The 26,549-nt window shown below is 34.3% G+C and overlaps 1 protein-coding gene across 1 annotated transcript in view; it reads right to left on the bottom strand.

Moving 5' to 3' along the window:
• Positions 1–318: 318 nt before the first annotated feature.
• Positions 319–26,549, bottom strand: part of LOC149159181 (protein RETICULATA-RELATED 5, chloroplastic-like) — a 441,272-nt gene continuing 415,041 nt past the window's right edge. The window contains exon 8 of the mRNA XM_089436421.1: positions 319–351. Coding sequence (XP_089292547.1) covers positions 334–351 — 18 coding nt within the window. The 3' untranslated portion in view covers positions 319–333. The remainder of the gene's footprint in view (positions 352–26,549) is intronic.

Below are 26,549 nucleotides of genomic sequence, written 5' to 3' on the forward strand. Positions count from 1 at the left end.
AAAAACTTGAGAATTGAAGATACTACCCTTCTATAGGAAAATGATAAATTAACACTGACATGAACTTACCCAATATGCCCTTAATCCCAAATCCTTATCCAATATGCCCGTAATCCCAAATCCTTATCCAATATGCTCTTAATCACAAATCCTTGAAAAAGAAAAAGTAAGTATCGCACTAATATTTCACAATGAAACAGACACAGTAAAAACCATTGGAATTCAATGAGATACATAAAGTTGAGAGAACATAAAATCGTCAGCTAAAAATATGTTGGAAAGGGGCATGGAGAATTTACCCCTTAGGGTTCGGGAACCTCTCAATGTCATCCTTCATTTTCCTGCAATACCCTTGGAACGAAAAATCGTAGAAATAAGTATGAAATGGTTTTAAAAAACGAATTACAATATTAAAAAAACAAGGAATAATTGTTATGAAATTAACATTCAATTAAGTATTGATAGCTCTATGCATTCCTCTATGTAAGAAAAGCAACGCATGCCCAGAATTCAATTCAACACTTCTAACAAACTAAGAAATGACACTTGGGGAGATATTGCGAAAATAGCAAAGGAGAGTAGCGCATATGGGCAGGAACAAATGCCAAATGCACAAATGAGATAGAAGATAGGGTTTTCTGTCCTTTAGTAAACCTGGGAAAATCTCCTTCCCTGGATCGCAGTAGTGGTGGCATGTGAAGACACGCGTTATCTATTATGTGGTTGATTCCAATTTAAATTAATAAGAAATTTATTATACAAAGGTACATATATTATTAATAATAATAATTATAATTATAGTTTAAAATAATAAAATAGAATCCGATGACTCATATTTCATTTTGAGGCAATTTATAGATCTAGACGTTTCATATTTTATAACCCACCATCCCGAATCAGATTTTGAGGCAATCTATAGATCTGGAAGTTTCATATTTTATAACTCACCAGGGGACATTAGGTGATGACACTTATGAAATGTAAAGCATAATTGGCCACGAGCCTATTTTGGATGAAATCGTATGTAATCACACGTCATGAAATTTAAATCATAATGGTCCACAACCTATTTTCGTCCTTTAATTTATTTTATTTGTACGTAAAACCTATTTCGGCCGTTTAATTTATTTTAGTTGTCATATAAAACAAAAACCTGAATATTAAGAAATATTTCAATGTACTATGTAATGATGTCAAAATAAGGTGTCAACCAATCATATTTGAAATAAATATATTAAAATAATATCAAAAAATAATAAAATTCAATATTTAATGTTAAACTATGGAAAAAATAAAAAATTGGTCAAAGCAAATTAATTTATTATATACTACCTGTGGTAGGTACAAAGAATTGTTTTAATATAAATATATACATTTTATTAAACTAATTAGCAAAAAAAATTAAAATCTAGATAATGTGTTTTCCTTTTCACACATTATCTTTTTTGGTATTTAAAATATGTTTTTATTATTTTTTTGTTATTTAAAATATGTTTTTAATATAAATTTACATTTTTTAAATTCAATAGAAAATAGATTAGGTAAACTTTCTAATTAAAGCTTGCAATTTCAACAATATTAGCATTTAATATTAGGCTTATCGAATATAATTTAATATTATGGTTTATAATATATAGATTTTATAATATTAAAATTTAATATTGGATTTGTAAGATATGGTTTATAATATTTGAGCTTTGATGTTAATTGAAATTTACTCAATTTAGTTTAATATTTTACTTATTTTTATTTATAAAAAACCCTAAAACTCATACCACCATTAAAACATAATATCAATATTGTAATTATTATAAATATATAGTAAATAATATTAGTATTATTATATTAATATTATAATATAACATAATAATATTGAAACATAATTATTATAATTTTGTAATAATTAATATTAATATTAAATATATAACATATATTTAATAATTATTAATGCGATTGGGCATGTAATTATTACATAGGTATCAACATATATCAACCACATGTATCAATGTTGTTTTCTTAATAATTAAATATATAATAAAATCATTGATATACCTATTTAATAATTATTAATGTAGTTGGGCATGTAATTATTATATAGGTATCGACATATATCAGCGACATGTATTAATGTCGTTGTCTTAAAATATATAATAAAATCATTGATATACCTACTTTGGAAGTTTTGGAAAATAAAATAACTTGTTACTAATCAAAATATAATCATTCTTAGAATATAATCATTCTTATTTTATTTTAGTTTGTTTAAAGTTATATATATTATGCGTGCATATTTAATAAGATGTTTGATTCCAAATTAACATAAAGTTTGTAATAAAAAGCTCTTATATCATATAAGTTTTAATATTGTAATTATATATATTTATCTATTTTATAAATTTATATGAATTTTTTATTGTGAGAAAAATAAAAATATAGTTTATAATAAAATATATTTGATATATAAAAATAATACTTATTGAAATATTATAAAATAAAAATTATAAATATACTAAGTAGAATAAAACTTTATACAATACAAAATTATAATTATAATAATAATCTTTTTATTAATATATTGTTAAAATAATTTTAAAAAATAATAAAGTTTCTAACACAATAAATATTTAATATAATAATAATTTTTTTTGTTTTAGAACATCAATTTGTTAACAAAAATAACTTCAATGTAAAATTGGTGCCAAACACTTCTGAAATCAATTTATTTGCCATATACTTTCCGAATATTTTTTACATGCTAAATGGTGTGAGTGTGTGTATATATATATATATATATTAGTTTAACATATATTATGGATATAGTTAATATTATGGGTATGATTGTTAACACTGACAAAACAAAAGTTATGATTATCAAATCCAAGAAGGAAACTTAGGGTAATTTTATGTATGACAATAGTAACTTGGAGGAAGTGTCTTCCTACAAGTACCTAGGAATTGATATTCATCACAAGCTCAACAAGAACTATAACTATAGCATTGATAAAAGGATTAATGGGGGATGGAAAGCTTATTTTGGTCTTGAAAATAATTGTAAAATGGCAAACCTCCTAATGTAATGTGGGATAGACAGAAGTTCCTCTTTGAAACTTTAGTCACTCCGGTTATCTTATATGGATGTGAGGTTTAGGGTTGTAGCATCTCTAGAGAATCCTGGAGAAAGATTGAGCAAATCCAGAAGAATTTTATAACGTATAACCTCAAAATTAAAAGCAACACACCCTATCCTATTCTCCTTATAGAAGTGGGTATTTCCCCTATCGAGAGCTTAGCTATGACTAGGCTTCTGTTGCATAAGCACAAACTCAATAACATAGGAGACCATAGACTTCCTAAGCTAGCTTTAAATTCCAGCCAAAACCACCTAAGGCTCAAATGAAGTTGGTATAAAGACACTAGTTCATGGTTAAACCATTGGGAGATCGACGAGAATGTTGCATTACAAAACATTAATAACATTAAAAATATTGTTACTTCTAAGTTCAAAGAAAAAATGTGGTGTGAGAAAGATTTAGCACCTAAAAGAAAATTAAGATATTATAAGGAGGTCATCAACCCCACTCTAGAAGATCAAAAGTATCTCTCTGTTTTAATTAGGTCAAAGAAGAAAATTAATATAGCCAAAATTAGAATGAACTCTCATGAGCTCCATAGTGAAACGGGTTGTTGGGCAGTTCCTAAAACACCATGGATGGAAAGGTTCTGCCATCTCTATGACAATACGAACATCGAAGATGAAAAGGACTTCCTCTTAGAGTGCCCCGCGTACAACCACATAATGGAAAGGTTCTACCATCTCTGTGACAATACGAACATCGAGGATGAAAATGACTTCCTCTTAGAGTGCCCCGCGTACAACCACATAATGGAAAGGTTCTGCCATCTCTGTGACAATATGAACATCGAGGATGAAAATAACTTCCTCTTAGAGTGCCCCGCATACAACCACATAAGATCTCAGTTTCAAAATCTTTGTTGCAATATTGAACTTCCTAGCCTTTTACGTTGTCAAAATTACAGTGAGCTTAGGAGGCTTCTCTCCAAGCTTTTTGAGCATAGGAATAAAAATCTTAAATCAAACTAAATAATTCATTTCTTTAGGTCCGAGAGACCAAAGTTTGGTCTTAGTGGACGTTAACCATCGTCATCATCATCATTATTAATATACTTCAAGAAAATATATTAAATATATCTGGAATTATATCTATAAACATAAATTAACCCCATTGGTAAATGTGTTTATACTAGAATATACATGTAAGGTGGTGCCAAAGACTTTTGAAATATTTCCGTATAGGCACTTTTGACCTGCTAAAGGGCGTGCACACTCACATATGCATGTAAGAGTGGTGCCAAAGGATTCTAAAATCTAACCATCCATGATGTATAGGCACTTTTTACATGCTAAATGGGTTGCACACAGACTTCCCGAGGAAAGCTACAACAGTTTGATCAAGTTGATAGCTTGAATGATGGCTACAACAGTTTGATCAAGTTGATAGCTTGAGTGATGAGTTCTAGTAAATTGTGTAGGGCTTTGATTTAGAGTGTGTGCTCAGTGACAACATTTATTGATTAGATAACATTTATTGATTAGTTTAGAGTTTCGCTTTAGTGTTTTTTTACGAGGAATAAGACTTGAATTAGCATATTCTCAAAAATTTGTGGTTGGAGTGTTTTTTAGATTCGTGTATTATAAAAGTTTTATGTCAATATTAGTTTTTGGTCGATTATTTTTGCTTTTTAAAATTTGACTCTTTATTTTATGGTTATAAATAAATATATATTGGTATATTTTTATTATTTTAAGAGATGATATTTTAAATATTAATTAGCTTATATTCTTCAATTAACGTACTGTAAATAGAATCCACGTAGGTGGAGAGGATAGTTAATTCCTTACCTACCATTCCAATTATTGTTTTTCTATCCATGTTTACCATTAATATAATTATTAAATTTCTATATGAATTTATTATGAAAAATTATTTAGAATTATATAAAACATTGGCTAGTCTATATTAAATAATAAACTATGTGATAGTTTCCAAGAAACATTTAAATTTCCAATAATATTATATAATGTTTATAAAATTTTGCTGATTTTTAAATTAACATTATTTTATCCTATAAAATTTGAATAAATTATTTTTAAAATATGTAACACTTAAAATTTTCATTCTATTTGAATTTGTAAAACAAATAATGGTATTAAAACCATTAATTAAAAAAAAAAACACCACCAATTAACATATATTCTATTAATATGTATTCTATTAATCTAATGATAGTAGTAAATGACCCACACAAATTGCATTATTAATATTTTCGTCACTAATTGAAAAAAGGAAACAAAAGTAATGCATTTAAATATAATTGACTGGAGAGTTTGGAAAAAATGGAAGAGAAATTGTAAAAGGGAATGTGAGAGATGCACTATGCGTTTCTCATATTTATTAACATAAAATCTCGTGTCATTTGCCTTTTCATTATAATTTGAGTAAATTATATATAGTAATAAATTTTATTTCATTTTTTGAAATATTAAATATATTTTAAATATAGATTATTATTAATATTTTATGGTATTTTAAATTACTGACTTTTTATTTGGAAATATTTTGATGTGTATATATTTTTCTATGTCAATAAGAAAATATTACAATAATTTTATTTTGACTTTTTTTAATTCAAAGTGTCCACCTAAATTAATAGCAAGATTAGATGAAAGATATTTTTAGTTATATAATAATTTTAATTTATTTGTGATGAATTATCTTTATAATTCACACGTTAAAAAAATAATAATTATAATATATTTTGTAAAATTATAATAAATAATATTTATAATTCACTCATTATAAAAAATATAATATAAAATTATTTTATAATTATAATATAATAAAAAATAAATTTTAAAATAACATATTTAGTAATAAATTAATAATTAAAATGAGTGACCATTAATCTGAAATCTTTGTAACAAAGTGAAAGTGTAATATTAAATAATGGGTGTGTGTAGAATAAACAGAGGCGGGCGAGCTTGCCGGTGTGATACACCTACCCATCACGATGAGTTCTCGTTCGAAAGATCGAAGAGAGACCTACTTGGAAAAGAAAGATCCCGAGATCCAATTCTAATAGATACTTTTACGATAATGATTTTGAATTTTGTTAAAAGTAGTTTAGGTAATAGCATTAACTAATTAGAAGCCATATTTATCCTCATGGAATCACCAAAGGATGGTCTCACTTTGAGTTTGAAATTCATTATGAGGAACATAAGCGTGTTTATATTAAGATAAAATAATATTGCATTAATGATCACGTAAATGATATTATTTTGAGTTTGAAATCAATAATGAGAAAAATTAGGTGATTCCATTAAGAAAAAATAATGCTAGGTCATTATTGAGATGAGTTGTAGTGTAAATGTTTTACATTTTGTGACATTTCTATTTATGTTATTGTGGGTGAAATCATAAGTTTTTCTTCATTATGTTGGGTAAAATTGGTTGAAAAACATGAATAAAAATGTAGAGAGTTTAAACTACTCTTAATTTGATGCGCTTTAATGTTTATCAATAATTAATTCAATATTTAATTATTGAATATGTATTTATGACACCACCAATAACTATTATATACTCAATCTTAGATATTTTTGGTTTCTGATTTCAAATTTCAAATTGCGACAATTATTCACATTGTCATCTTTGAGAATGATTATAAAATTCATGTAACTAAGTGGAACTCTAAATCTACTAATTGTGTTAAATCAATCTTGTGACATTAAGGAAATCTTAGTGAAATTTTTGAAAGGATAAGGGCTTATGTTTATCATGTGCATGATTAAATGACTCTTCTTATGTCTCTATTTTGCAATCATAATTCTTCTTTCCTCTCCAAGAATTGATATTATCCACTTTATTTAATTTTTTATTAATGCATTTTAGACAATTTAAATAAATATCTTATAGATCCATCACATAAATGAGTTGATTATCAACATGTTAATTTTGTATTAATACATTTTAGACAATTTAAATAAATATCTTATAGATCCATCACATAAATGAGTTGATTATCAACATGTTTCAAGCCAACTAATGTAATTCATCTTCAAGACAATTAGATGAAGACATTTTGATCCAATAGAGTTTATAGTAAGATATTATAAAATATTTTTAACTTAGAGTGCTTCCCCTTTTTAAGCCTTGTTGAATTAGATTCTCTTCTTCTATTCATCTTGATGATGAACCACATTACTTGGTTTCAAAAACATCTGAAATAATAGTGGAAAACTTACCATGTAACTTTTATTTATGTATTTGGATGGAAATATTAAAAGACATGTGATGAGACTATTATTTTCATTTTTAATAATGAAATGAAAATTTATGTTTGGTATATTATTTCTCTCATAAATATGTTAAAATCTAGCATGATAGATTAACCTCTAACTATGCAGAAAATAGTGGAGGCTAGTTATGCCTAAAGGTGTAGGAACAAAATGAAAGAAAAATCCTCCTTCTATTGTCAACTTCAGTTTGGAATGAGGGAAAGAGAAACAAGAAAAGATATGATAGTGTTGATGGTGCTAGACCCGTCAACATGTAAGGGGATCTCCCCGGTAAGAAGTCCCAATTAGACCTCAGACCTTTCGGTGTAGAAGTCCTAGCAGTGGGTCGTACGGTAATGCCTTAACCATGATTTCGCACAGAAGAAAGTAAGATAAATCTATTGTTAGCAAGGGTGTGACAACTGCAGTGAGCCAAGGAAGGTGCATGAGAGGTTCTAACACACGGGGGTTGAGATGAGTGTGCCCTTTAGATTCATACATACTTATACAGAATAATCCATAAATGCATGCATAAGAAAAGAAATACATATATCATTTAGAGTAAATCAGATAGCATAGAATACAATAAAAGATATGCATGAAACATGTTGGCTCTATTATATTCAGTGTAAGTTCCAGTCATATAATACATCCATGTCCAACTACGAGTTCCAATAGTGGAATGTTACAGACACAACCGCCTGCTCCTCCAAAGAGATGTATAGCTCTGCGTAGTGCAGAAGTCAAGGCTCATTACAATACTATCCAAGGTTTCTCAAGATACTCCTATTAAAGCTTAGCTAACCAAAAACCTTTACAATGAGTTATGAGGTTCTATTTATAGAAAAGGGTGGGGTGAACCTTGACATTCCCTTTTGTGACAGTTCAGCTACTCTCATGGATCTTCATCTACTCTATGACTGTTACATCGAACTATCAACACTTGAACTTCCACTTGACAAGACATTACATTACAGTGGACATGTGCTCGTGTGAAACAAAATGGCTTAAGCAAGCCATGCAAGACATCATTCACAATCAGTCCATTGTGGTGAGAGAAACTATTTGACATGATTGTGATGGTGAAGGTCGTGAGTTACATCCAGGTGCGTTAGTGTGGCTCCTTCATCCAACTCATTTGGTAGCATGCACATGGTCTTCTTGGTGCAACCGAACCGGAAACACACTGATTCATAGTGTCTGTGCTGATATTTTAGTGTGTGTCAGTGGTCATGTGCATCAACTGTCAACTACATGCTGAGCTCCAGTCAGACTTTCCTCTTGTCTTTGCCTTGGTGAGTGTGCTGAATGGGTTGGATCGTATGCATACACACAATGACATGCATGTCATTGAATCCTTTGCATGCTATCAACAACACCTCTCACCATGTCTGCTTCGTGCCAATTGTTGGGATGGATTTATAACTTGTACGGGCACAATTTCATCCGTGAGTGCATATTGCGCCCCCTGTTGTTCCTGGTCCTGCTACAACTCATTTTCTTATTTGTGCAACTCATGTTCTTCCATGAGTTTCTACTTCAACACATCAAACTCCTTTTTTATTCCATTTTCTATCTTCGCGTGATTACGTTGTCACCTCATAGCCTAAGTCTCCAAAGTTGCTTTCATCATCAGTGGATCTGCTTGAGCTTGCAACTTTGTTCCACCTCCATGTTATCTCCCCCATGCCTCCCTCCCTTCAACTCCCCCTCTCCCCAATTCTCTCTTTGTCCCCCCCTCTCTCTCTCTCCACCTCCCTCACCCCCACTCTCTCTCTCTCTCCCTCCCTCACTCTTTCTAATCACCTCTGCACCCTCTCACTCTCCTTCCCTTCTGGTCCAGCCTACCTCCCTCTCTCTCACTCTATATTCCTCTCTCTATCCCCCTCACAGTCTCTCTCATCCACCTTCCTCCTTCTCTCTATCTCTCTCTCTCTCTCTCTCAACCACCCTCTTCATCTCTCTCCAAATCCCCTCTCTCCCTCTCTCTCCTACCACCTCTCTGCCACATCCCTCCTTCTCACTCCCCTTCTCACCATCTCTTACTCTCCCTTTCTCACTCTCTCTCCCTCTCTCCACCCTCCCTTCACCTCTCTCTCCCTATCTCTCCTCCCCCCCTCACTCTCTTTCTATCTCTCTCTCACCCCACCACCTGCCCTGCCCTCTCTCCCTCTTTTACTCTTCTTTCCTCTCTCTCTCTATTCACCTCTCCACTCTCTCACTCTCCCACTCTAGTCGAACCACCCTCCATCACTCCCTATCTACCCCTCTCCCTCCCTCTCTCTCTCCATCACTTTCCTTCTCCCCCTCTATCTCTCTCCCTCTACCACATCTCCCTGCCACCCACTAACCCTCTCCCCATCTCTCTCTCTCTCTCTCTCTCTCTCTCTCTCTCTCTCTCTCTCTCTCATACCATCTCCCCCTCCCACACCCCCTCTCCCTCTATCACTCTCTCACTCACTCTCTCTCTCCCCCCCTCTCTCAATCACCCTCTTCCTCCCTCTCTCTCTCTCTCTCTCTCTCTCTCTCTCTCTCTCTATTTTACACCCCACCTCTCTCTCTCCCCTGGACCTCCCTTCTGTTGACTTCTCTTCTAACCATCTCTCACTCTTTATTTATTTGTCTCTCTCCCCTGCACCTCCCTCATGTTGACTTCCCTTCTCACCATCTCTCACTCTTTATTTCTTTGTTTCTCTCCCTCTATCTCATTCTCTTTATCTCTCCACCATCCCTCTCTCTCCCCTTCTCCCTCCCCCTCTCTCTCTCTCTCTCCACCTCCACCTCTATCTCTCCCTCCCTCTTTCTCTATATCCACCTCTCCACCCATTCCCTCTTCTTCCCGCCCTCCCTCTCTACACCTCTCCTTTCTCATCTTCCTCTCTCTCCTTCCTTCCCTCTTTATCATTCTCTTCCCTAGCTCACTCCTCCCCACTCTCCCTTTCCATATATATATATATATATATATATATATATATATATATATATATATATATATATATATATATATATATATATATATCTTTGACTCTCTATCCCCTCTCTCTCTTTGTCACCCTCTTTCCCTCCCACTCAACCGCCCACTCCCCCCGCCTCTCTCTCTCTCTCTCTCTCTCTCTCTCTCCCCACCTCTCCATCCTTCCACTCTACCTCCCTCTCTACCCGTCTCCCTCTTTCTCTACGTCACCCTCTTTCCCTCCCACTTAACCTGCCCCTCTCTCTCTCTCCATCTTTTCACTCTCCCTCCCTCTCTACCCCTCTCCCTCTCTCTCCTTCCCTCCCTCTCTCTCCCTCTCTTTATCCCCCACCTACCTCCCACTCCCCCTCTCCCAATCTCTCTTTCTTTGTCTCTCTCTCACCCTCTCCCCCTCCCACTCCACCTCTCTCTCACTCTCTCTTTTTGGCTCTCCCTCTCACTACCTCTCTCTCTCATCCTATCTCCCTCTCACTTCACCTCTTGCCCTCAGTCTCTCTTTTTCTCTCTCCCTCTCTTAATCTCTCCCCTACACCCTATGTCCCCCTTTCTCACTCTATTTCTATCTCTACCCATCCCCTCTCTCTCACCCTCCCTTCCTCTCTCTCCACCTCTCCCCTTATCCTTCTCTCCCTCACTCCCTCTCTCTCTCTCTCACTCACTCCCTCTCTCCTTCTTCCTTCCTCTCCTACTCTCCCTCTCTCCCTACCATTCATCCCCATCCCTCTCCCTCCCTCTTTCTCTACCCACCCCCTCTTTCTCTCTTGACCTGCTCTCCCTTCCCTTCTATCTCCCTCTCTAGCTATATCTTTCTCCCTCTCCTTTTGTTCCTCTCTCTCTACCCACTTTCCCCCATCCTCCTTTCTCTCCTTTTCTACTTCCCCACCCTCACTCTCTCCTCTCTCCCCGCCCTCTCTCTCTCCATCTACCATTCAATCCTCCCATCTCTCTCCCTCTACCATTCAGCCCTCCCATCTCTCTCACTCCCCCCTACTTCCATGCTCACCTTCTCTCTCTCCCTATCTCTCTTTCTCCCTTTAACACTCTATCCCCTTCACACTTTGTCCCCAGCCCCAAACTCTCTCTCTCTCAATTAAATTTAAAATTGATATGAAATCTAGATATACATTTTCTAATTTTATATCTCAAACATAGATAAATTTCAAAAATAATTTTCATATCCTAAAAAAAAACTAATTTACAAAATCAAATTTTAGAACACCATTTATAATATCTAGTGGTAATTGGAAACCAAGAAACATAAATACCTTATAAAATAAAAACTTCCTCAAATTAAAAATTCTAATTATTTCTTCTAAAAACAAAAATATTTAAAATTTAACATTTCCAATAAATTTAAACAGATAAATAAATAATATAAAACTAATTACATACACTTATATTTAAAAAAAATTAACTCTTTAACTAGAATTATAAATAAAATATATTCGAACAACATATATAAAAATATATATATTATAAAATTTTAAAAAACATATTATCAAATAAAAAAAAGGAAAAAAAATCATACAATTTGCACCAACATAAAAATAACTCGCATATCTACTACATTCTTCGTTAAAATTAAAAAACCATATCTCATAAGATAAAAGAAAGGATACAAAACATACAAATAACTCATATATGCAATACATTCTTTATCCGTTTTTACGAAACATAAAACTAACTTATATTGGTAATAATTCTTTATTCTTATTAATTGGATATATAATAAAATCAGTCAACTACCTTTGAAAATGTTTTATTATTCAAAAGGTAATGCTTCTTATTTTAATCGTTTTAAAACTTATATGTTTTATTATTCAAAAGGTAATGCTTCTTATTTTAATCGTTTTAAACTTATATAGGTTATGCATATGAGTTGTCTTACAAGCAATAAATTTAAATTCCATTGCTTTATAACTGAAAGATGATATATAATGTAGGCTTATATTTATTTATTTAGATATAAAAAAGTAGTTATAAATTAAGGAAAATACATTATTAAATGATATTATATAAATTAAAATTATTAAAAATATATATATATATATAATATATAATTAAGACACTCATATAAACTAAATTAAATGATATTTATAAGAAGCGTACATCAATTTAGCTCAAGTCTCCGTGCAGATTGCAGACTTCATAACTTTGGGGATACCTAAAATAGCGAGTCTAACGTTCTTTAGTTTTTAGCATATTCTTTTGACGATAAGGATAGAGTCTGTTGCATTTTGTCACGACCTAAAATTTTATCGCGTATTTAAAATCTATGGGGTAAAAGACATGATCAATCAGTACTATGCAATGGATCTATCCCATGAAATAGATAGCGCGTCCCTACAAAGCATACACCTTATACATGAGGGATGATCTGGTTCCTACATATTGGGTAAACGACATGATCAATCAGTGCTATGCAGTGGATCTATCTAAGAATTAGATGTCTAGTGACAGAGTCCTGCTGCTAAAGAGTCCCTACAATATTGATTGGGTAAAAGATTATATCAATCAATGCTATCTCTTCCCATGAAATAGATAGCGCGTCCCTACAAACACATCGGCCTTATACTTAAGGGATGATCTAGTTCCTACACAAGAATTAAATGTCTAGTGGCAGAGTCTTGCTGCTAAAGAGTCCTGTTGGTAAAGGTTTTTCTTGATCCAATTTCAAATTGTCGCTCAGACCTAGGATTATTCTGAATGCAAACATTGTTAATTTTCAATTAAATATTACTCGTGATAGCAACGGAAAATTTTAATCAAAATAACATTGAATGTCAACACATTTAACGTTTAATTTTGATATCGCCATATATTTAACGTTTACTGTTTAGTATTTTTTAATCGATTTAGGTTTTTAAATGAAATGGATAAAGTGTTAATACTTCACTAATATTTTATAATAAATTTTATGAAATGATTAGTTATCCTCAGTAAAATTAAATTTAATAAATTCCTTATTACTGAATACGGTTTGCTAAGGAAATTTTTTTTTTTAAACGAACCAATAAGATTTTGTCGCCGCAATTTAACGAACAAGATAGAAAGGGCTGCTTGATCCCATGGACGACATCTTGCGAAAGGAAATAGTCAGGTATGGAGAATTCGTGTAGGAATGTTAGGATGGTTTCGACTTGGATCCCTTCTCCAAGTATTCGCAGGGAGCTTTTCCAAGGTGTTGGGATGTTGGATTACCGTTAAGATGGGACCAAGTATCTCTATGCCACTTCAAATATCAATCTCCTTGGGTTTTTCCAGAAGCCTCAGGTGCTGGGGTTTTCCAGAAGCATAAAGTGCAGAAGAAGCCGCCGGAAAGCGTTTGTTCAATAGCACTTGGAGGATAGTATAATTGCCTGCACTTCATTAAAATGTTGCGTGAACGTATTATGCAACACGAATTGTACATGAAAATCGACTTACAACCAAACAAACTAATAATATTTATATTATTTTGAGAAGTTGTTTGAGAAGTTGCGCATCCTTTCCATCGCAGGCTCCTGGATATACGTATTCTTGTATAGAAATATATCACTTAAATCATATTTATATCCATGGGATATTCTTTTAAAGCAATTAGAATGTTAGCTCGAATATAACAGGATGAAACTGTAGTGCTGAGTCGAAGCATCACATAATTTCATATTGAAATTGATTTATTTCATCCATCATTTATATTTATAACAAGTATGAAAATTTAGCAAAGTGGAAACTTATATAAGTGCATATAAAATAAGGAAACCATAATTAAAAGGAAAAAAGTGAAATTATATAAGTGCATACAAAATAACGAAACCAGGAAACCATAATTAAAAAGAAAAAAAGTGAAATTAGAAGATCAGATTAGGGAAAAAAGGAGAGCTATAATTAATTATCCAGAGTCAAGTTATGCAATTCTTAAATTTTAAAGATTTTGATAACATATTGTTAATAATTTTTCCTTTATTAATATATTCCATTTCATGATTTTTCTTTTAAAAACAATTTTTTTTTGTCATAAAATTTAAATTGCCCAAAATAAAAAGTTTTCCTTATGAAGTTGATTATTCACTTTTTGAATTTAAAGATAATAAATTAGAAAGTGATTTTCTATTATTTAGTTAAAGAATTTTATAATCAATTTGTACTCTTTTTTAATGAACGGTTCTAGAATAATTTATGCAATTTGTAAATTTTAAAGATTTTGGTAACAAATTGTTAATTAATTTCTCTTTATTAACATACCTCGTTTTACCACACAATTTGTAAATTTAAAAAAAAAAATAACAAATCATTAATTAATTTATCTTTACTTAAATAACTATTTCTTTAACCTTCGTATGAACTTGATTCTTCTCTCTTTGAAAAAAAAAAAATCTACTACTTTTACAAAAGATTCTTCAGCGCAGATCACATGAAACATCTACTACTTTTTAAACCAATAATACTTTATATAAATCGTATTATTTATTATATTGTTATATTTATAATTTTTATTCTTATTTGTATGGATGAAATATTATATATATATATATATATATATATATATATATATATATATATATATATATATATTTCTTTTTATTTATTATATGGTTATATTTATCATTTTTATTCTTATTTGTATAGATGAAATATGTTTATGCATGAATTAGTTTTCTTAAATTAAATTTTTACATGTTCAAAAATACCTAATAATTATATTAAATAAAAAATTCAACATAATTTATTAATATTTGCACTCTAATTTTTACTCTCCTACAAATAGAAGTAGATTGATGCACTCTACACTTCATGATATCGAAGTTCATAAGCACAATAAAATTCCCTTCTTATGCTCTGATTTTTACTCTCCTACACTTCATGATATGGAAGTTCATAAGCACAATAAAATTTCCTTCTTACACTCTGATTTTTACTCTCCTACAAATCCAAGTAAATTGATGCAATCTACAATGTAGTAGATTGATGCAATCTACAGTGTGCTCAATATTTGCACTATGACTTTTACTCTCCTACAAATCGAAGTAAATTGATGCACTCTGCACTCCATGAGGTTCATGTATAAATATGCACTCTAATTTTTACTTTCCCACAAATCCAAGTAGATTGATGCACTCTACACTCCTTGAGGTTCCTCTACAAATATTTGTAAGGTTCCATACATGGTGTGTTGGAAAGTTTCCAATCAAACTCTACTAATTGTCATTAAAAATTCCAATGAAAACTTAAAACCTACAACCAAAAAATTGCTAAACCCTAAGAACCACAATGCAAAGTAGTGGTTGTAGACATACCCACTAGAAAGAATAGAATGGATTACAAGCATTTAAAATCCAAAGAAATCTTAAAACCTCAAACCAAAAAAATGCTAAACCCTAAGAACCAAAATGATGTTAAACCCTAAGAACCAAAATGCAAAGTAGTGGTTGCAGACTATAGAATGAATTACACACATGTACAATATACATTTACAGTAGTGTAGAACCGTCTCAAAATAAGTAAATAGTAACCATATAATGTAATTTCAAGAAATAAGGTTTAAGTGCAAAGAGTAATCACACAATGTAATGTAAAGAAATAAGGTAAACAAATAACGTGCAAACAATAAACCATACAATGTAATTTCAAGAAATAAGGTTCAAGTGCAAAGAGTAATCACACAATGTAATGTAAAGAAATAAAGTGAACAAATAACGTGCAATTTCAAGAAATAAGGAAATAAGGTTCAAGTGCAAAGAGTAATCACACAATGTAATGTAAAGAAATAAAGTGAACAAATAACGTGCAGACATGTTATTGTCTGCATAATGCAACAGTGCAAAGATAATAGCATATCTGCATAATGCAACAATGCACTATAATAAAAGACATGGAATAAATATTTCAAACCATTAGTATTATAAGTTATATAATAAAAACTTGAAATAAATATTTTAAACCATTCCTATTATGCATATATATTGTAACAATAGAGACTAACTTGTAATTGGTTCAGACTCATTTTCTTTAATGATAAAAAGATAGATTAACAACCCAAAAATCATAAAAACCTAATCAAATTTTGATGATTTTTAAAAAATAAGATTAATCAATTTTTGATGTTTTCTTTAAATAAAAATAAAAAGCAATTATATCAAAAGAAAATACTCAATAATAATAATCTTTATTACAAATTGAAGACAAAATCCAATAATGTTTAATATTCTTAATATGTAGAATTTCCTGCAAATTCTCTACAAATCTACCTCTAAGATCTATGTAGAAAATCTGAGTGTAGATTAACGTGATAATGCAATATAACCAAAGCAAAATACTATAATCTACTTCTACTATCAAACTTGCTGAAGCTTAAAGATCGAGTTGAATCAAAGTTGAACACATATAACCATAAGAAGAAGAATCAATGCACATGAAACACAGAAAATACTCAGGGAAAAGCCTCAGCTAAAAACCCCACTATCTGTATTATCATACAAGGTGGAAATACATTAGAATTATACAAAGCCTTAGCTCTCACAACTAGCCAACTCTCGGTACAATCCTCCTGGATGCTCACAGGTAATCAAAGCTTCTCACAAGTGTTCTCCTCTGCCTCCAAGATCCTATTTCCTTGCGTAGTTACCTTTGATATGATCTCCTTCACCTAGTGTAACAGTGCTCTCATACACTACTCTAACACACTATCAGAATTTTGCAATCCTTAAGGAACCTTACCTTGACTGCATGCATTATTTTCTTTTATAAAAGAAACATGCAATTGATAGTACACTGTCCTTGACATTTAGCTCAACTGGGTCTTTCTCAGAATAGACATGCATGAGTTTATGATGAGGGAATATTCAGTTATCTGGAGTACACTAGTTGAGTGCATGCATGCATCAACTGAATGATAACTCACAATCAGTTCCTCAAACAGTTTGAAACTAATTTAACTGGACTTAACTCAATAAACTGAGCTAACTAATTAAAACTCGAATATAACTCAATCTTATCTCCTTAATTAAGGGATAATCTCCTTAATTTAAGTGATGACTCTTGCATGACTGCAGAAAGACTTCTAACTTGAATTTATCCAACTAATTAATCCATAATGAATTAATTAATCAATTCCAAGCAACTAGTGAGACTAAATTCGAATTTAATTCACAATTTTAATTCAATGACAAATTAAAATTGGAATATTCTGGATTCTATTTTTATCATTTCTTGTTGCTATTTTCAACACTCCCTCTCAACAAGAAAGGAATTCAACTTGATCCCGATCCTAAACCTTTGGAATGTTCTGCATGCAACACTTCTCTCTAGTGTTGTTGCTCTGGCAACTCCAAAAACAAAAAAACATCCAACCTGAATCAATATGATGCCTCTGTCATCAAAGTATCTGACTACTATTGCCTTTGTCGATTAAAAACTCTGTGCTTCTGCTGACTCGGCCTTTCTGCACTGTTGTCAAACCTTCTCTGCACTCTTCAGTATCTGAATTCTCTAACCTCTGTCACTTTGATCTCTGACTTCATCAATCCCACTGATTCCTCCCGCTACTATGTACTTTGGGCTCCTGTAGAAAGGTACAATCTATGAGATAAAACCTCTCAATGGACCCTACCGAATTTCAGCCTTCTTGGGACTAACATCGCCCCACCTCACACCTAGAGGTATGGTTGCATGTGATCCCTCTGCCCACTTGGCTCGAAATTTCCCCCTACTGGAGGCCTCTACATGACTCGATGCCTCTAATCGGTCTCCTCTCAGCTTCTCCAATTGTGGCTGCTCCACAATTGTCTGAGACTTCTTATGGGACTGCATGTTGAGAGGTAATGTACTCTCCCTCTCAACCACCAAGTCTCTAACATTTTCCTTGCTCCTCAAGGCTTTGCATGCATCTTGAACCTCAAGAGCATACAGGTTCTTGACTCATGAACCAATCTGTTTCACCTGTCTCGTGGTGATGTGTCTAAGGAAAAACTTTCCCTTACTAAAGACAACATTGTAGCCTTTGTCCTCCAACATCGCGACTGATACGAAGTTTTTCTTAAGTCCAGGCACATACTTCACATATGTCAATGTGATAAAAGCTCCATGCTCCCTCTGAAAATCAACTGTGCCCACTCCTGAAACACTAGACTTTTTGTCGTGACCCATCTCTATGTGAATCTTGAGGTATTTCTCCTCTAAAGTACCAAATAAACTTTTATTGTCGATCATGTGGAATGAGGCTCCATTGTCATGATACCAACCACAACCCATCATCGATGACACCATGCATGCGATGAGGGTGAAGTCCATTTCAAACTGAGAGGCTAATGCCTCACCTTCTAATCCTTCCGAGGATCCCTTCTTGGACTTCTTCTATGGGTAATTAGTCACATAATGACCCATCTCGTGACAATTAAAGCATCTCACTTTAGACTTGTCAACCTTCTTCCCTCCATGAGAAGAATTCAATTTGGAATGGGAATCCTTCCCCTTCCATTTCCTTGCCTTACTTGCTAAGGTCAGATTTTCTTCATCATCATCCTTGGATGAAGAACCATCTCGAGTGCTCCTCTTGATCTCCTCCTACATCAGATCCGACCACAGTCGTTACCAATCCGGCAATTTCTCCGTTCCATTCATAGAGTCCTGATAGCTATTCTAGCTCTTTGGAAGGCCAAGGAGAGTGAGGCTCACCATCATCATCGATAGTAGTTATTCCCACACTACCAAGCTCATCTCTGTAAGTGGTGAGCTTTTTTAGATGTGTGGAAATAGTATTGTCGTTCTCCATATTGATTCTTCAAAGCTTATCCTTGAGCGCCAATTTCCTCTGGTCGTTGTTGTTCTCGTAGAGGTCCTTCAATGTCTTCCACATTGAAAATGGAGTATCCTTCCCATGGAGACTTGAGACAATATGGTCTTGAACTCCCTCAAGGATGATCCGTCTCACCCTCGCCACACATTTCTTCCACTCAACCAACTCTTGTGCATTAGTTGAACCTGGCTTTGGGATTTCTTGATCAATGAAATCCTTTAAGCCATTATCTTCTAATACAGCCTCCATGTGATATTTCCATGCTATGTAATTCGAGCTACCTTCCAAGGCATACTCGAGTCTCAAGCCATAGAACACCATTGTCCAACCTTCAAGTATGATAAGAATTCGATTTGCACTTGCAACTCCAAACCTCAAACTTCGAATTCTCTTCTCCATATATTATTCATAGCTCCGATAAACTAGGCTCTGATACCATGTAGAATTTCATGCAAATTCTCTACAAATCTACCTTTGAGATCTATGTAGAAAATATGACTATAGATTAACCCGATCATGCAATATAACCAAAGAAAAATATTATAATCTACTTCTACTATCAAACTTACAGAAGCTTAAAGATCGAGCTAAATCAAAGCTGAACAGATATGATGCAGGAGCATTCAGCCCAAGGAAAATCATTGTAAATAGTAGACATAGGGGGTCATCCATTTTAGGAAATAGTTTTCCTAAGTCTCAAGTTAATGTAATATTTAGGCTTTTAAGTGTGATTTAATTAAATAGTGGGAGAATATGTAAATGCTCTCAAAATAAATAAATGAGAACATGAGTGGTAGAATTCAAATCGAACTCTTAAACAGTTCCATGATTCTAGGAACAAGAGAGAGCTTTTAGGAATTAATTAGGAAGCTGATAAGAAGACTTTTCTATTTTAAAACAGAGGAAAAGATGGAATGGATAAAGTCTCAAGGAGACTTATCTGCCACATAGTATGCATGGAGAGAGCTTTAGGGCTTTTGTTAGACGAGTGATCAAATCCTTCAGTGATCCAACCCAATGTGTTCTCATAAATAAGTGAACTTGCACGTTCAATAGGGAGGCCACGAATAGTAGAAATCAGGCCTGTGTGTGGGTGCGAGACCGAAGAGTCTCGAATGTAATCCTTCTTTTACATTAATATATATATATAGAGAGAGAGAGAGAGTTTTATCCTGACTATGTCAGTGTGTGTTAAAGTTTATTTCATAAATGAATTGCTTGTGAATTTGTAGGCTCTGTACAGGTACGGGAAGAATTTTGAAGGACACAGAGGAAGAGGAGTGATTCAGAGGAATCACAATGGATTTCGAATCCAAGTGAAGAGACAGAGGAAACTCTAAAGGAATAGCGTAGCGAGGGGCGCTCAAGAGTTAAGCTTAGAGAAGCTGAACTGTGGAAGGTGGAGTTCTAAAGAAGAAGCAGAGAAAGGGAGTTGAGAGCTCGAGGAGTTGAGTTTAGAAGAGTAGTTGAGCTACGGAACAGAATACCTGGAACCTTTGAAGAAACCCTTTGAGAAGAAGCTAAAATATGGAAACCTGAAGACTTAGCGGGAAAACTAAGTAAATTGAAGAGCGAGGGATCAAAATACTAGCGCACAAGAACTGTTTGATCACATGGATCAATGGTCCTGATGATTTCTTTGAAGAAGGAGGCAAAGCATCGGATTGGCGGGACTATTATGGAGAGTAAGTCTTGCAACCTAAATCCCTGTTTACACTGAAAATTTAGTGCAAAACACAGTCGGAACTAAGTTCCGGATGTGAAATATTATAGAGACCGATTTATAGCCTTATCGAGTCCGAAGAACCAGTCGGATCGGCGGTTTGAAGTAGTCAAGGGCCAGTATAATGGAACATCGATACACCGATAGCAATTAAGTGCTAATCGGCGATCGGAGGTTTAGAAATCAGGAATCAGTGTTCGGAGAAGGCAAAGGTCGCAGCGGAAGCGTGATGGAGCGATAATTTATGGAACCAACGAAAATTATAAGTGCTGGTGTATAAACTTTGAAGTCCGCTTATTATATGATTCGGGCAGAAGGTGTGTGGAATTCCTTTGTATTGTGTAAAGTGTTGCGCCGGGTGATTTGAGACTGAAGCATCATTTTATGATTATGATAGTCAGAGATCGGAGTCAGAGGGGTGATGTACCACATATTTGGTAAGGCGGGGGAAGAGTGTCGATAGTGATTGTGATGAGGTTTTAGCCTCGGGTTCTGTGCAGAACCATATAAAGGAGGAAAAAGGTTGAATCCAAAGTGGAAATATGTGTATCGCATGTAAAACCTTTGTGTAAGGATTATGTAGAGAATTAAAAGTGCTGATTGAAAGTTTGAGGATTCACATAAGTCCCGAAAGGAAGATTTGAGACATCCTGTAATAAAAGAAGGTTTATAAGGGTAGATTGGGTCTCGAGAGGAAGTATTGTTGAGGTGATTGAAGTTCCATTACAAAGGAACTGTGTAAGAGGGCCACTTGACCATTTATGGTCTGAATATTTGACTCCATTGAATAGAGTCAAATACCTGGAACAGTTGTGGATGCATTATTGTTAAATGCATACTATGGGTATGTGCGGGTGGTTACCCTGCATCATTAGTGGTATTAGAGTATAAGTTTGTAATCAGAGAAGATTTGTAATTTGTAAGAGGGAACTTTGAAGTTCTTGGAAGACTGTAGCAATTCCAGGAGAGGACTTGGAAACCAACTAGAGGACAATCCATTCAAAGTGCAGAAGAATGGGTGAACCAAGATCATGTTGAGATCTTGAAGGTGAGACAATGTGTTCTATTTCCAATTAAGAATGTGTGTTTTTATACTAATGCACAGGTGACAGCAAGAGAAGTTGTGAGAAAAGAACCAAGTGAGTTCTTGAAGACAGAGTAAGGAGAATACTATGAAGAAGAAGTGGCAGTGAACCTGAAGAATCCAACAAGATATTGGATAGAGAGGACAGCTGAAGTATTCTCAAGAGGAAGTGAGAGATTGCAGAAGCCTAAAAGGAGCTAAGGTGTTTCTCAAGAGGATGTTCCAGATAGAGGACCGTGCTTACCAAAAGACTAAGTGAGGAGAGATTAGTGAGGTAATATTGTAGTGAGGACAACTAGTTGTTGTAGAGGCTTGTTACAAAGGAGCTCATGAAGAAAGAAGAGAAGAAGATGACTACTAATAGTCATAGCAGAGGTTTAGAGAGAAGAAACAACAGAGGATATAAGAAAGAGGATGCCAAAGCAAATGGCAAGAGGATGAGTCAAGAAGATATTGACAAAGAGGTTGTTGAATTAAAGAACAACTCAATGCATTAAGGAGAATGCTTGAGGAAAGCCAGAGACTAGGTTGGGTCTTGAGGAAGAAGCCAGTGGAATGGCATGAGATGCAAAGAAGGCTACAGCAAAAGCAGGTGAAGTGGTTGAAGGAAAAACTCAAGGAAGTTGATTTGGAAATGGAAATGGAAGAGTACATTCCTGAACCAGAACAAGGAGAATTTCTGGGAGAAAGTGAAGATGAAGACTTGAAGACTGAAACTTCAAGTGAGGCCAAAGGGTCACATAGTTTTAAATCTGACAATTTGTGTATGATTGTAGGTGAAACAAGTGAAGGGAAATTAGCTGATATTGTCATGAAGAAGGAAGAAGACCAGCAGAATCTAAATTTTGTTTTGGAAATGGATGAGATAGATAGATCTCATATACAGCTGGAGAAAGATGTCAAGCAACCAAGTGAAGGGCTTGAGGAGATTGAAGAAGAGACTATCAAATAATTTCTAAATCATATGAATCATTTAGAACAGCAGGGAGATATGATGGCTGAACCATCAAGTAAGACCATAGGGTCTTACATTTTTAAAACTGATAGTTTTTGTATGATGGCAGATATTGTAGGAGAAAAGCAGCCATATTAAGATATCTTCAGAGGAGATAAACAACAAGGGACTGAAGGCAAACTTGAGGAAGAGATTATGTTAGCTAAAAACATAATAAAGGATCATCAATTCACTATGATGATAGGCACAATGGAGATAGCCATGGAAACTGTTGAGACAGACAGTAGGGAAGAAGGACATCTACTGAAAGATGTTAAGGAGGAGGAACCCTATGCAAAGGATTTAGCCTTGGGAAAAGGAACACTAACAAAGGAGTGTTTTGAAGATGTCGAAAGTCTGGAGGAGTACTCTAGGAGAACAGAGTATGATGAAGGAGACCTCTTGAATGAGGGAAGTAGTGATTTGCTACTGCAGAAAGACCTTGAGATTACAAGGGTCAAAGGAAGACAATATTTTAATATTGTAACACAGTATGTGAAGGATGAAGTTGGAAGAAGAGAGCATTGTGATGAAGTGCTTGCTAAGTGTGAAGAGGAAATTAAACTGCTGGAGAAACTAATGAGAGAACCTGACGGTAGAACAGAAGCAGTAGTTACAATTTCTGAAGAAGAAGATGTGTCTCAAGTAGCCATGGAGATAGGAAGGTGTAATAATTTGTTTGCAGGTTCATTAAAAAGCACGAATGAGTATGAGTATGTGATCAGAGAGATTGAGCAAAGATTGTTTAAAGATGGTGAAGAGGCAGTAGGAATCAAACAATTTCAAAGTGAAGATAACCAGCAGCAAGTTAAGGAAGGAGAAGTTCACTACTGTGAACCCAAGCAGGAAGACATCATTAGAACAGATGGTGTGAAAGAGAGACTAATGGACAGTCTCATGAATTTTGCTGAGAATTCGAATCAACATACTGATGTGCTGACAGAGGAGAAGGAGAAAACAAAGCAGCAAACTAAATTGTTGCCAAAGGAAGATAAGGCACAACAGCCTTATGTTTTTAATTTTAACAAGTGTTTTGAGTGTGCAGGTTTTGTTGCAAGTGCTAGAGGAGATTTGGCACACGTGAACAGCCAAATAAAGATAAGAGAAGAAGAGAATTCTATGGAAGAAATCAATCTATGGAGTAGAGAAATTAATTTGCTAGAGAAAGTGCTGAATAGTCATGATTCAATCATGAAAGAGGGTAAGGATGATAGGGAGGCAGTTAGTAAAGCGAGCAAAGAAAAAGTTGGAGCAATAAAAGAAAAATTCAACATAGAAGACAGCAACAGTAACCTAAAACAAAGAAAAAGAGGCAGAAATACAAAGCAGAAAATGGACGAGTTCAAAGATATGCTGGACATAGAAATTGAAGAAATATGGGAGCTGATGATGAAGCAGTCCAAAAGGAGGAAAATGGTAGCAGCAACAAGCAAGATCAATCAGAAATTGAATCTGATTGACAAGAAGAAGAAGATAGCAAAAATGCAGCAGCAACAAGGGAACAAAGCAGCTGGAATATTACAAAACAAAGTATGGGATCTAGGAAGACCAAGACTAGAAGACACATGATCAGGAGATCATGAATATTTTATACTTTGGGAGTCTAATGCAAGAGCATGCAACCCAAGGAAAATAATTGTAAATAGTAGACATAGGGGGTCACATATTTTAGGAAATAGTTTTCCTAAGTCTCAAGTAAATGTAATATTTAGGCTTTTTAGTGTGATTTAATTAGATAGTGGGAGAATATGTAAATGCTCTCAAAATAAATAAATGAGAACATGAGTGGTAGAAGTCAAATCCAACTCTTAAACAGTTCCATGATTCTAGGAACAAGAGAGATATTTTAGGCATTAATTGGGAAGTTGATAAGAAGACTTTTATGTTTTAAAACAGAGGAAAAGATGGAATGGATAAAGTCTCAAGGAGACTTATCTACCACATATGTATGCATACAGAGAGCTTTAGGGCTTTTGTTAGAGGATTGATCGGATCCTTTACTGATCCAACCCAATGTGTTCTCATAAATAAGTGAACCTGCACATTCAATAGGGAGGCCACGAATAGTAGAAATCAGGCCTTGTGTGTGTGCGAGACCAAAGAGTCTCAAATGTAATCCTACTTTTACATTAATATATATACAGAGTTTTATCCTGACTGTGTCATTATGTGTTAAAGAGTATTTCATAAATGAATTACTTGTGAATTCGTAGGCTTTGTACAGGTACAGGCAGAATTCTGAAGGACGCAGAGGAAGAGAAGTGATTCATAGGAATCACAATGGATTTCGAATCGAAGTGAAGAGACAGAGGAAACTCTAGAGGAATAGTGTAGCGAGGGGCGCTCAAGAGTTAAGCTTAGAGAAGCTGAACCATGGAAGTCGGAGTTCTGAAGAACAAGCAAAGAAAGGGAGTTGAGAGCTCGAGGAGTTGAGTTTAAAGAGTAGTTGAGCTGCGGAACTGAATACCTAGAACCTTTGAAGAAACCCTTTGAGGAGAAGCTAAAATATGGAAACCTGAAGACTTAGCGGGAAAACTAAGTAAACTGAAGAGCAAGGGATCAGAATACTAGTGCATAGGAACCGTTTGATTACATGGATCAATGGTCCGGATGATTTCTTTGAAGAAGGAGGTGAAGCATCGCACTGGCGGGACTATTTATGGAGAGTAAGTCTCTCAACCTAAATCCCTGTTTACACTAAAAAATTAGTACAAAACACAGTTGGAACTATGTTCCGGATGTGAAATATTATAGAGACCAATTTATAGCCTTATCGAGTCCGGAGAACCAGTCGGATCGGCGGTTTGAAGTAGTCAAGGGCCAATATAGTGGAACACCGATACGGTGAAAGCGATTAAGCGCTAATCAATGATCAGAGGTTCGGAAATCGAGAATCGGTGTTCGAAGAAGGCAAAGGTTGCAGCAGAAGCATGGTGGAGCGATAAGTTATGGAACCGACGACAATTATAAGTTCCAGTGTATAAACTTTGAAGTCCGCTTATTATATGATTCGGGCGGAAGGTGCGTGGAATTCCTTTGTATTATGTAACCAGCATTTTACGATCCCGATAGTCAAAGATCGGAGTCAAAGGGGTGATGTACCACATATGTGGTAAGGCTCGGGAAGAGTGCCGATAGCGATTGCGATGAGGTTTTAGCCTCAGGTTTTGTGCAGAACAGTATAAAGAAGGAAAAAGGTTGTATCCAAAGTGGAAAGATGTGTATCGCGTGTAAAACCTTTGTGTAAGGATTACGCAGGGAATTAAAAGCACTGATTGAAAGTTTGAGGATTCATATAAGTCTCGAAAGGAAGATTTGAGACAGCCTATAATAAAAGAAGGCTTATAAGGGTAGATTGAGTCCCGAGAGGAAGTATTGGCGGGGTGATTGAAGTTTTGTTACAAAGGAACTGTGTAAGAGGGCCACTTGACCATTTATGGTCTGAAGATTTGACTCCATTGAATAGAGTCAAACACCTAGGACAGTTTTGGATGCATTATTGTTAAAATCATACTGTGGGTATGTGCGGGTGGTTACCCTGCATCAACATATAACCATAAGAAGAAGAATAAATGCACATGAAACACAGAAAATACCCAGGGGAAAGCTTCAGCTAAAAACCCCACTATTTGTATTAT

This window comes from Pinus tabuliformis, chromosome 5_2 (assembly GCF_031772625.1).
Source record: "Pinus tabuliformis cultivar Carrire ecotype Pingquan chromosome 5_2, CPIR1, whole genome shotgun sequence".
In the NCBI taxonomy this organism is placed as follows: Eukaryota; Viridiplantae; Streptophyta; class Pinopsida; order Pinales; family Pinaceae; genus Pinus; species Pinus tabuliformis.